Genomic DNA, 12,103 nt, shown 5'->3' on the forward strand with positions numbered 1-12,103 from the left:
TTCCTGCTGGACTCTGCAAAAAGGGGCTGGGGACCAAGAAGTTGGTAGTGGCAGGCATTACTTCAAAGCAGGGGCAAGCAACCTTTTTGGCCTGAGTGCTGGAAAAAATGTAAATCTGCTTGTAAAGGATAGTGGTGTGCCAGCAAGCAAGAAGGAGAAAGATCAGGATTGTCAAACATACTGGGAGCAAGCCATGTCTTTACATCTGCATCCGTCCAGGAGGCAATGAAGGCCATTAGCTGTTGCATTCCCTCCTGGTGCCAGTGCTTAAGGGGCTCACCTCAGTTAACACAGAGCCAGCCAATATAAGCAAAATGGTCTCATGTTCTTCTGTTTCAGACATGTGCCAGGGGTTGAGTTCTAAAAGTTGAACTGTGAAGCTTGTGCAGATCCTTTCAAACTGCAGAGATAGCATTCAGTTTTCTGTTTAATTAGAAATAGGGTTGAGTAAGATGAAAAGGCTTCTGTATTCCTCTAATTTTTGTCCTCACCTTTAAAAAAATTTCTCTGAACATCTTCACTACAATAGCATGTTGTAACGAAGGTTTGTGATCTATGGCCCAATCCTAAGCAAGTTTATTTAGAAGTAAATTCTACTGGTTTTAATGGAATCCACTCCAAGGTAATAGTACATAGACCTGAAGCGATGAAGGCCAGTGCTAGGTGCAATTTGTTCACAATGTTCCACTAAGTTTATGGCACCCAATCCCAAGAAATATGTATAGGATTACAATCCTAGTATTGTTAGCTATTTGAGGTACGGCTTTATCTGTGAATATTGTTAGTGGCTATGGAGTATTAATAATGTTGATTGTGGGAGTAGAAATTGTGGAGGGAGAAGTGAGTTTTGTGAAGCCAGTCTTACTCGTAACAGAATTTAATCATCCATAAGCTTGATATTAGTGGATTTAGTACTAAGGACATAGAGGGTCACAAGTGTCACTTGAATTAACTGACCATTTTTGAGTTAGCTTTCTGAAGTGGTGGCTGTAGGTGATGGCTTTGTCAGTAAGACTGAATATATCTAGTAATAGAAACAATAATCTGGTGAAACCATCCAGCCATTTTAGTTCACTGAAGTTGGGAGAAACCTGAAAATGAAACATGATGTTTTATAGGATGACAAAGAATAGAAGAACAAAGGCAAACATAAGCAAAGAGAGTTTTTGTTGTGACAGATGGCTAACAAGGGAACCAACTAACAACTAAATAGATAGTAGCAACCTGTTTCTGAAAAAAAACATGATTTTGTTTCTAGATTGCTGAACTGGATGCTGCACGTCTTCGAGGGGCTGAAATGGACACCATGCTTGCTGAGAAACAAAAAAAACTGGCTGAAAAAGAAGCCTATATAATTGATTTACAGTTATACGGTGGATCAGCTAATGATGCCAAAGAAGTACTCATCCATAACAATGAATTAAAGGTATGAACGTATATGCATAAGTCCTGTCTTACCTATCATCTAGAGGTGCTTAGCTGCAAATGTGGCATATTTTTGAGTATACTGGGTAGCGTGTACAAAACCACAAGCCTTTAATTGCTAGTGATATTACAAGCTTTGCAGAAAGCTTGATCAAAATTTAGCTGTACCTGCTGTTAATCCCAGCTGCATGATTTTCATGCTACTGTTTTAATTGTCTTTTCTTGAACTTTAAAGAATCAGCTTTCCACAAAAGAGACCTCACTGCAGAGTATGGAAATTCTAATTCAGAACCTGACAAAGAAAGTTGAAGACAGTGAGGAAAGATGTAGCCTTCTTCAAGAACAGATTGAAAAACTGAAAATTCTTCAAAACAAAGAGAAAGAGCACTTCCAGGAAAGAGAAGCCATGTATACTCAAAATGTAAGTGGATTTTCAGTAAAAAGAGATGGCAAACTGTGAGGACTCATGAAGGAGGAGAAATCCCTGCTCCTTCTCCTCTGCTTGTTTGAGGAGGAACTGTGGCTCACCAGTAGAGCATCTGTTTGGCATGCAGAAGGTCCCAGTAGATGATGTGAAGGCCCTCTACCTGAGACTCTGGAGAGCTGCTGCTAGTCTGAGTAGACAGTACTGACCTCGATAGACTGATGGTCCGATTCAGTATAAGGCAGCTTCATGTATTGATGTGCTTTCTCCATGTTCCCAGGAGGAAAGCTGTGGGGCCAACCATGTTAATAGGGAGAGCTTGAAGTTAAAAGTGCACAGGATATTGGCTAGTGATGGCTGAGGGTGGGTGGAGGTTGGATCTGAAAAACCCATTACACTTTAAACTCCAAGGTGCCTTCCTCCCAGCTGATGGGGCAGGGGCTTGGAGTGAGAAGCACAGGGTGCCCCTTTTAGCTGTAGTCCTTATCAGCTGGCTGGTGGTGGAAAGCACACTTGCGACTCCAAGCCTCCTGTTCTGGTACCTGCTTCCTCTCCATGCTGCCACTGCCTCCTCCTTCTCTTCATCACCACTGCTGCCTCCTCTATTGTCTTCACTTTTCTCTTCCCTTCATCATCCTCCACCACTCTCTCATTGCTTCTTCTGCTTCTAGCCATCATTTTGTTAGGGCCCTTCCTCATTCCCCCCCCCATCTTCTCCATTGCGCCTCCTCCTCCTGCTGTTGCCTGGCTCACCCTTCCAGCTCTCTTGCCATCGTTTTCTCCCTGTCTCCTCAGCTCCTCTTTCCTTTTTTTTTAATGCCTGGTTATGCTCACTGCAGTGGCTCAAGTGGTTAAGACGCTGAACTGCAGGCTGTGGAAGGTCGGTAGTTCAGCAGTTCAAGACCCGGGTGCCGCAAGACGGAGTGAGCTCCCGTCTCTGGTTCCAGCTCCTGCCAACCTAGCAGTTCGAAAGCAAGAAATTGCAAGTAGATAAATAGGTACCACTTCGGTGGGAAGGTAACAGCGTTCCGTGCGCCCTGGTGTTTAGTCATGCCGGCCACATGACCACGGAAACGTCTTTGGACAGCGCTGGCTCTTCGGCTTTGAAACGGAGATGAGCACCGCAACCCTAGAGTCGGACTCGACTGGTTTTCGAGCAAGGGAACCTTTACCTTTACTTATGCTCACTGTGATCTCATGAGATCTTGTCCGGCATTATTTTTTGTTTAGCTGCAATGTGTGTGCTTGTAAATCCCCCATTTTTTGTATACTTGTAAGGTTTCTCGCAAGCCCTTTCTGTCCCTTGGCCTGTTGTTCAAATTTTTTTGAACTATGTTCTGTAGCCAGGTTTGCTATAGAGAGTAAAGTAGGGGCGGGGGGGAGGAAAATATGAGAAATGATATAGTGCTAGCTTGAAAACTGGACGCAGATATATATTTATTGCATTTTCCTGCTGTTCCTTTAGAGAGCTCACGTATACTTCTGCCCTTCTTCATTTTATCCTCACAGTTCTCTGAAGAAGGTTAGAGTGAAAGAGAGAGTGACTGGCCTAAGGTCACCAGTGAGCTTCATAGCAGAGGAGGGGTTTGAACTTGTCCCCCTGTACCTTTTCCCCCAGGGTGTCAGCTTTTGAGAGGAGCTGCGGTGGCTCAAGTGGTTAAGACGCTGAACTGCAGGCTGTGGAAGGTCAGTAGTTCAGCAGTTCGAGACCCAGGGTGCCGTAAGATGGAGTGAGCTCCCATCTCTAGTTCCAGCTCCCGCCAACCTAGCAGTTCGAAAGCAAGAAATTGCAAGTAGATAAATAGGTACCACTTCAGTGGGAAGGTAACAGCGTTCCGTGCGCCTTGGTGTTTAGTCATGCCGGCCACATGACCACGGAAACGTCTTCGGACAGCACTGGCTCTTCGGCTTTGAAACGGAGATGAGCACCGCAACCCTAGGGTCGGATTTGACTGGCTTTCGAGCAAGGGAACCTTTACCTTTACCTAAGCTTTTGAGAGTAAAAGCTCCCTTGGTCAGATGCCTGACAAAGAGAGCCAACTTGGTGACATGGTTTATGTCAACCCTGAATCAAACTGACCTGTAAGCCCTTTCCCTAACTCCGTAAGCCCTCCCCCCATCCTCACGCACCAGGCCATGCCTGAACAGTTTAAGAGGTAGAGTTTTTAGTTGAAAGGGAGGGGCTTTGGGGGGAAAAAGTGCCTTTCCAAAATCCAAAAAGTGGGATTATTATTTTTTTACAACAGGTAGTACAAGGAAGCTAGATTGCTTTTCTTGAAGTTGTTCTTATAATTCATCAGTGGCCTTGGTCCAGAAACTTCTATTGGTCCAAAATGTAGCAGTCAGGTGCAGAATACAAGGACTCATATCACTCCATTGTGGAAAGAGGCTGCCCAGTTGTTTCCACAGACAGTTCAAAGTGCTCTAAATGGCTTTGCACTGGAGTACTTCAAGGACTCTGGCCTCTTTCCCCCATATTGTCTAGTCTGCAATTTAAGATCTGTTCCAACTGTAGGACTTCTTCCTAGTTACCTCTACCAACTAGGCTTAATGTTTTACCTTCAGCGATTTTAACCGGAAGATTTAAGGGTATAGTAAAGTTAATGGTTTCCCTTGCTTGAAAGCTAGTCGAATCTGACTCTAGGGGGCGGTACTCATCTCTGTTTCCAAGCAGAAGAGCCAGTGCTGTCCAAAGACGTTTCCATGGTCATGTGGCCAGCATGACTAAATGCCGAGTCGCATGGAACGACTCCCACCGAAGCGGTACCTATTTATCTACTTGCAATTTCTTGCTTTTGAACTGCTGGGTTGGCAGGAGCTGGGGCCAGAGGCAGGAACTCATTTCGTCATGCGGCACTAGGGTCTCGAACTGCCGAACTACAGACCTTCTGGTCTGCAGCTCAGCATCTTAACCTCTGAACCCTTACTATTAGATATTGCCCTTGTTTAAATGGAACTATTGAAACAGTGTCTCATGTGTTCTTAGAGTGTTCTTATAATAATAATATTAGACAAAGTATTTTATCTTCAATTTTATCCAGCATTATGGATTGTCCTGATACATGTAAATTGTTTTTTCTGCTTAACAACACTGATGACAACAACTGATTCTCTGGCAAAGTTTTTATATGCTGCTGTTCTTATACGAAGTAATATATTGTAATTTTGGGACATTTTAATTCGTGATGTATTCTATTTTCAATCCTTTTATGTATCTGTCTTAATGTTCTCCCTTTTATAATGCCAATAAAGGTAAACTAACTAACATTTAAGCTCTACCTAACAAGGATGGAATAGAAAAGGTAGAGAAAAAAGTACATTTCTCCCTATCTCACAATACAAGAAGTCGTGGAGGGCACTCAGTGAAATTAAAGAGCAGTAGGTGTAGAACAGATAAAAGGAAGTACTTCTTCATCCAAAGAGTAATTAATATGTGGAATTAATTCACTGCTGCAGAAAGTGGTGGTGGTAGCTACAAGCACAGACAGCTTCAAGAGGGGACTGGATAAACATATGGAGCAGAGGTCCATCAGTGACTATTAGCCACAAGGTATAGATGGAACACAATGTTGGGGCAGTGATACTATGTATTCTTGGTTCTTGGGAGGCAACAGTTGGAGAGCTTCTGGCCCTCATGATGGCACCTGGGTTTTGGCCACTGTGTGACACAGAATGTTGGTCTGGATTGGCCACTGTCCCGATTCAACATGGCTTCTCTTACATTGTTATGTTCAGTGCTGTCTGTATGGGTGGCTATCAGGGCTTTTCAGTAGTTGCACCCTGCCTATGGAATGCCATCCTCTTTTTCACCTGGTGCCTACATTACTCTCTTCTAGATGTCAGGCCAAAACACTTCTGTTTAACCAGGTTATTAATTAATGGGTTAACTTTTTAACACCATCTTCATAGTGTGTGTTAGTCTGAAGACTGTTTTTCATTTTAAGTAGCTGAATAATCTATGTTTTTTATCTTCTGGCTAGGTTTTAATACTAAATTTACTTAACAATGTTTAATATTTCGTGTCTTTATTATGGTGTGTTTTTTTTGTATGCCTTTTCAGGCAGTTCCCCAGAGGGGCATCATAATTTTTTTCTAAATAAATAAATAACCATTTGTGTCTGTCAGCCTACTGCCTTACAGACAAACAACACAAACAGACATGTTTTAAGGGGGCCTCTGAATGTTTTTAGGTGGGCATTATTAAAATAGATAATTGTTCAGTGAATTCATTGGTACAATTCAAAATTTTAGATTTTGATGTTTGATTTACAAGCACATTTAATCATTGGTACAGTACTTAAATGGTGTTACTTTGTTTGAATCAGCTTGATAGAGATTTCTTTGGGTTTTTTTTAGATTCGTATGTTTCAAAATATTATCCAAGAAAAAGAAAAAGAATTGTTGGAACTAGCCCAGAAACACGAGCAAGAACTGTTTAAACTGGCTGCCAAATCTGATGCTAGTGCTGATTTAGAGCAGGTAGGGGAAAATGCACTATGATTAAGACTCAGACAGCTTCATACTCATAGTCATTGCTTCCTGATGTCCTAGTTAAAGCATCTAGTAAACTCTTTGTTACTACACTGTCAGTTCGATTTGTCCAGCAGGCTCTATCCAAAGATAATTACGTTCTCTTGCAATTTCCAGTATACATTCCTGCATGTCTTCTCGGTTATACCAACAGCTGTAGGGCAAAACTAAATGAAATAGAAAAAAAATCCAGGATTAGAGTCTTCTCTTTTGTTGTTTGTTTTTTTAAAGCTAATTAGCATTGGCTTTGAAGATCAGGGAGGAGTTATTGGGGGAGGTGCTTAGCTTCTTTTATGATTGAAACAGCTCCTGCAGTTAGCTCTTAAGTGGAGGAGAAGCCTGATACAGATATTTACCTTTTCCCACTGTGAATTAAATATTTATGCCTTTCCACCCACATAGGATCCCCTAGTGAGTAAAAATCAAAATATTATACATTTCAACATTAAAACATCAAGACAAAACAGCATTTGAAATATAAGTGCATATAGAATGTTTTAACAATTCAATTCAGTAAAACATATAAATACACATAACAATACAACTAGGAAGGATGGCCAATAACAATTAGTGGGGGAATGCTGAACCAAACAAAAAAAAAAGTCTTCCCCTACTGTTGAAAAATAATGACAGGAGACAGACAATGAGGAGGCAGTTTTAAAATGTTGGTATCATGGCTAGGGTTGCCAGATCCCCTGGATTGGTGGGGATTACCCACTTTTTTTGGGGGGGTTCAACCTCCCGCCGGCCAGCTGTCTAGCAGGGGAAGTTGCCCACGCCAAGTCTCCGAGTGGCATTGTCGCTCGGAGATCGGGTGCGCAGGGCCCTCTGGCTGCCTGCACTTAAAGGGTTCCATTTAAGTGCAGGTAGCCGAGGCGAAGGGCCCCGCACACCCCATCTCCGCTCGGGACCCTCTGGCTGCTTGCACTAAAATGGTTCTCTTTAAGGTTAGGCAGCTGGGGTGAAAGGGCCCCGCACGCCCAATCTCCGCTTGGAGATCGGGCACACAAGGCCCTCTGGCTGCCTGCACTTAAAGGATTCCTTTAAGTGCAGGCAGCCGGGGTGAAAGGGTCCTGTGTGCCCGATCTCCGCTCGGCTCAGGCAGTCGGGGTAAAAGGGCCCCCGGGGGGTGGGGCTTGGAGCTGGGATGTCCCCAATGTGATGTCATCACGTTGGGGACGCCTTGCCCCCTCCGGGAACACTCCCCCAAAGTCCCCTGCTGGGGAGCGAAGATGGATTTGGCAACCCTAATCATAATCAAGAAGGCCCTTACTCAGATAGCCAGAAGTTTATCCTCATTTGGCAGGGGCACCTGAAACAAGGACTCCAAAGATGACTCGAGTGAATGGGTAGGCTAATATGAGAGAAGACGATCCCAGAAGCAAATTGGGATCCAGTGTAAACGAAACAAAACTGAAATGATATGGTCCCTACAACCCACTCCAATCAGCATTCTGGCTGCAGCATTTTGTACCAACTAAAGATTCAGCACAGACTTCAAGGGCGGCCATGAGTAGCCTGCATTGCAGTCTTCTAATCTAAATGTTGCCAGGGCACGCACTACAGTGGCAAGATCTTTCCCACCGAGGAAGGGCCACAGGTTGCTCACTAGCCAAAGCTGGTGAAAGGCACCCTTGGGCACCATTGTCACCTGTTGATCCAGCAGGAGGCCTGGGTCCATCAACACCGTCAAGCTATTAGCCCACTCCTTTAGCAGGAGTGCAGACTCATCCAGAACAAGAGATATCCCAATTCTTGCATCAAACGTTTCCCCACCAGTAGCACTTCCATTTTGTCAGGATGAAATTTCAGGTTGCTATCTGTCATCTACCTGAAAACTGCCTCCAGGCACCTGGTCATGGTTTCCACATCCTCCAAGAAATCCAAAGTCCCAAGAGGTTGAAGAGAATTAGTAGGGTTCCGCCCACCCTGTCTGTGTCCTAGTGCAGGTCTTCCATCAGAGCAACCAAGTCTGTTTTAGTCTGATGACCAGACCTGAAACTAGTTTGGAATGGATCCGAACAATCCGCTTTATTCAGGAATCTCTGAAGTTGCCCACCCATCACTTGTTCTGTCACCTTGCTTGAGGATGGTACATTTGAGACTGGATAGCAGTTACTCAACTCTTCTGGGTCCAGAACAGGTTTCTTAAGGAGTGGATGCACCACTGTGGTTCAAGGCAAGAGTGACCACCCCATCTCTTGGGGAAGCATTTACTGGAATCATTCCCCCCCCCCCCAGCAGATTTAAGCAGCCAGGAGGGGCAAAGGTCATATAAGCAGATGGTAGGTCTCCAAGAATCTTCAGACTGGACAAACAGTGATATCCCATAGAACTGGATAAATTGGTATCCTGGCACCATGTAATCTGGTCACTACTAATGTAGAGTCGAAATCAATGCAAGAAATTTTATTCACAAAGTGTTTAGTTAAATGATTGCAGCAAGCTTCAGAATTGTCCTCCTCCTGTAAGCTGGAACCCAATAAGCCTCTGACTACTTGGAAGTTTTCTGCAGGTCTACACAGTGCAGATGCTATGGTTGCAAAGAAATATTTTTTTTGGCATCACCACCACCATGGCTTTGAAATGAATTCTAGCCCCTGCCTTGTCAGATTGTGCTGAGACCTCCATTGTTGCCTTAGTCATCTCCCTTGTTTTTTTCATTTTTCACATAAAGACCCTCTCTGCAATCCTTCCCTCATCTTTAGAGCAGCTGCTTGGGGCTGCTAATGTGCTTTTTAAAACCATGTAAGGTCCTAATCATGTTTTGCTAATTTGGTTTATGCACATCTGCACTGACAGTAGAGCAAGGAGCAAACTCCAGTTCTTCTATAGGCAGGCGTGAGATTGTCGCTTCCGTGAGACATCTCTCCATTTGTCTTCCTGGCCCACATCTTGCCAGCCCACAGAGCTCATTGACATCTGGTGGGCTTGGTCACAGGATGCCCTCTGGTGATTTCTTGAAGCAGGGCAACCTGGAACCCCCACCCCACCCCGAAATACGAATAGGGCCTTGTTCTTGGAACCTCAGTCACCACAGCATGGGAGTGTCTCCTAACCCTCCTATGCTGTGATGACTGCGGTTCCAAGAACAAGGCCCTATTTGTATTTCTTAGGGGGGGGGGGATTCCAGATTGCCCTGCTTCAAAAGATGGAACTTGAGCACGAAAAATAGGGTAGGCAAAACTGACTCCATGGGGTGATTGTAGGAGGCTAAATGGGAATGAGGAGAAGACTCTCTGTAACCTTTTGAGACACTGAAGACCTGTTGGCTGAGTGGCACCACATGTCCTAAAAATGTGAACCTTGGTATTTTGCTTTATGGAAGTGAAATGGGACAGCGATGATAGGACTGGGTACCTCTGTGTGTGTAGTGCCGTCAAGTCACTTCCCACTTATGGTGACTGAGCATAGAATCATGGAAATCTTGTGTCTGCTTCTATTCTATAAATGAAAATGCTTCATCCTTAACAGTTACTGAAGGCCTTGAAGCAGAAGCTGCATGAGAAAGAGGAAGTCATGCTAGGAAGAACGCAGGTGATAGTCATGCTGCAACAAGAACTGGATGGGAAGGACCAGCAACTAAAAGTAAGGAACGGGGTACAAGGACCGATTTCTTTCAACTAGATTATTAGTGATCTTATTACTCTTATTACTGTTCCTATTTTACAGAATATGTATGTGTTGGGAATCCAGGAGTATCCAAGGAGGGAGAAGTCAAGTAATTGTCCACCTTGCACCCCTCTCTTTATGTCAGGACAGGATAGAACCTGAGCTTTGTGTATGGTCAGGATGTCAACTTCTATAATAAAAATGTCAGTTGCACATTAATGGCCCTGTTCATACGAGGCGTTTTGGGCTGGGACGGGGGCGGAGCAAACGGGCGCGATCCCACGGCAACATCTGTGAATCGTTGCCTGCCCGTCCCTGTTCCGTCCCAAACGCCGATGCCGATACCGCGCAGCAAAAAAACACCACTTACCTAGGTGGTTGTATCCCTTGGAGTGCCTCAAGCCAGGCCGTGAGATTGGCCGGCGCGTCCTTGCGCCGCCGCATCTTGGCCCCCAGCCGTACTGCGTATGCTCAAGCATGCACAGTTCGGCAGCCTCCCCCTCCCATCGGACTCTTGCTCCCTGGCATCTGATTGTGCCGGGGAGCGATGCGCCGCGGCTGAGGGGATCCGTGGGATCCCGCTGCGGCGTCTCAAGTTTGGTGCGGCTCTGATTAGCCGCGTTTCAGCCGTGCCGTGTGGCAGGGACCAATATATAACATAGGTGGGGCACGTGTTCAAGACATACAATATTAAAGCCTCGTGGGGGGTCTGTTTTGTCATTTTTTCCTCCCTTTTATTTTGGGTCCTGCCACATGGCTGCTGATTCCACGTGCACTGTATATTTAGCATATTGGATTGGTCTTTTGAAGATGACCATTACCTTCTAAACAATAAAATGAACTAACATTTTGTGAAGCAAAAGAGAACTCATTTTAAGGACAAACAATGAATTGATTAAATCTGTCAGAGGTGGATCTTTGGTGGGGATTAGTAAACACAGAATGAATTCAGTGGAATAACATTGGGTGAATCATCAGCAGCACATTTTAAAATGTGTGTGTATCAAGTGCTGTCAAGTCACTTCTGACTCATGGCGATGCTATGAATTAATGACCACCAAAACATCCTGCTATTAATAGCCTTGCCCAGGTTTTATAAACTTAGGACTTTAGCTTCCTTAATTGAATCAATCCTTCTGATATTGGGTCTTTCTCTTTTCCTGCTGCCTTCAACTTTTCTCAGCATTATTGTTTTTTCCAGTGAGTCTTGCCTTCTTATAGTGTGATTGAAGTATGATAGTCATTTTAGCTTCTAAGGGGAGGTCAAATTTGGTTCAATCTAGAACCTACTTATTTGTCTTTTTGGCAGTCCACAGTATCTGTAAAACTCTCCTCCAACACCACATTTAAAATGAATCAACTTTCTTCCTATCTGCTTTCTTCACTGTCCAACTTCCATATCTGTGTAGTAATGAGGAATACTATGGTATGAATTATCTTGATCTTGGTTCCCAGCAACACATCCTTACCCTTATGGATCTTTTCTAGCTTCTTATTGGCTGTTCTTCCCAGTCTCAATTTCCTTCTGATTTCTTGGTTGCAGTTTCCTTTTTGGTTCATGACGGAGCCAAGGAATAGTAATGATTCACTATCTTTCTTCTTCTTCTTCACTTTTACAATTGAACCTTGTGTTCTTTGTCTCTCCAGTGCAGCAGGGCACAGGGTTCATAGAATCATAGAATGTTAGAGTTGGAAGGGACCTTGCAGGTCATCTAGTCCAACCCCCTGCACTCTGCAGGAGCGTAGCTGAAAGATAGCCCTACAACATACGCAAAAGATGGTTGTCCAGCCTCCACTTAAATACGTCCAGTGGAGCATCCACCACCTCCTGAGGCAGTCTGTTCCACTGCTCAACCACTCTTACAGTTAGGAAGTTTCTCTTGATATTTAGCTGGTATCGACTCACTTGTAATTTCCACCCATTAGATCTAGTCTTGCAATCCGGAGCAAGAGAGAATAGATCTGCTCCATCTTCTATATGACAGCCCTTCAAATATTTGAAGACTGCAATCATGTTCCCTCTAAACCTTCTCTTTCCCAGGCTAGACATACCCAACTCTTTCAGCCTTTCCTCATAAGACTTGGACTCCAAACCTCTCACCATCCTGGTCG

The 12,103-nt window shown here is 44.3% G+C and overlaps 1 protein-coding gene across 1 annotated transcript in view; it reads left to right on the forward strand.

The window, feature by feature from the left end:
• The window catches only part of LOC107110129 (golgin subfamily B member 1-like), a 77,931-nt gene that overhangs the window by 15,393 nt on the left and 50,435 nt on the right, over positions 1-12,103 (forward strand). Inside the window, 4 exon segments of the mRNA XM_015410854.1 lie at positions 1,259-1,426; positions 1,661-1,846; positions 6,206-6,328; positions 9,854-9,967. Coding sequence (XP_015266340.1) covers positions 1,259-1,426; positions 1,661-1,846; positions 6,206-6,328; positions 9,854-9,967 — 591 coding nt within the window.

Source organism: Gekko japonicus, unplaced genomic scaffold (genome assembly GCF_001447785.1).
Source record: "Gekko japonicus isolate JY-2015 unplaced genomic scaffold, Gekko_japonicus_V1.1 scaffold65, whole genome shotgun sequence".
NCBI classification, from domain to species: Eukaryota; Metazoa; Chordata; class Lepidosauria; order Squamata; family Gekkonidae; genus Gekko; species Gekko japonicus.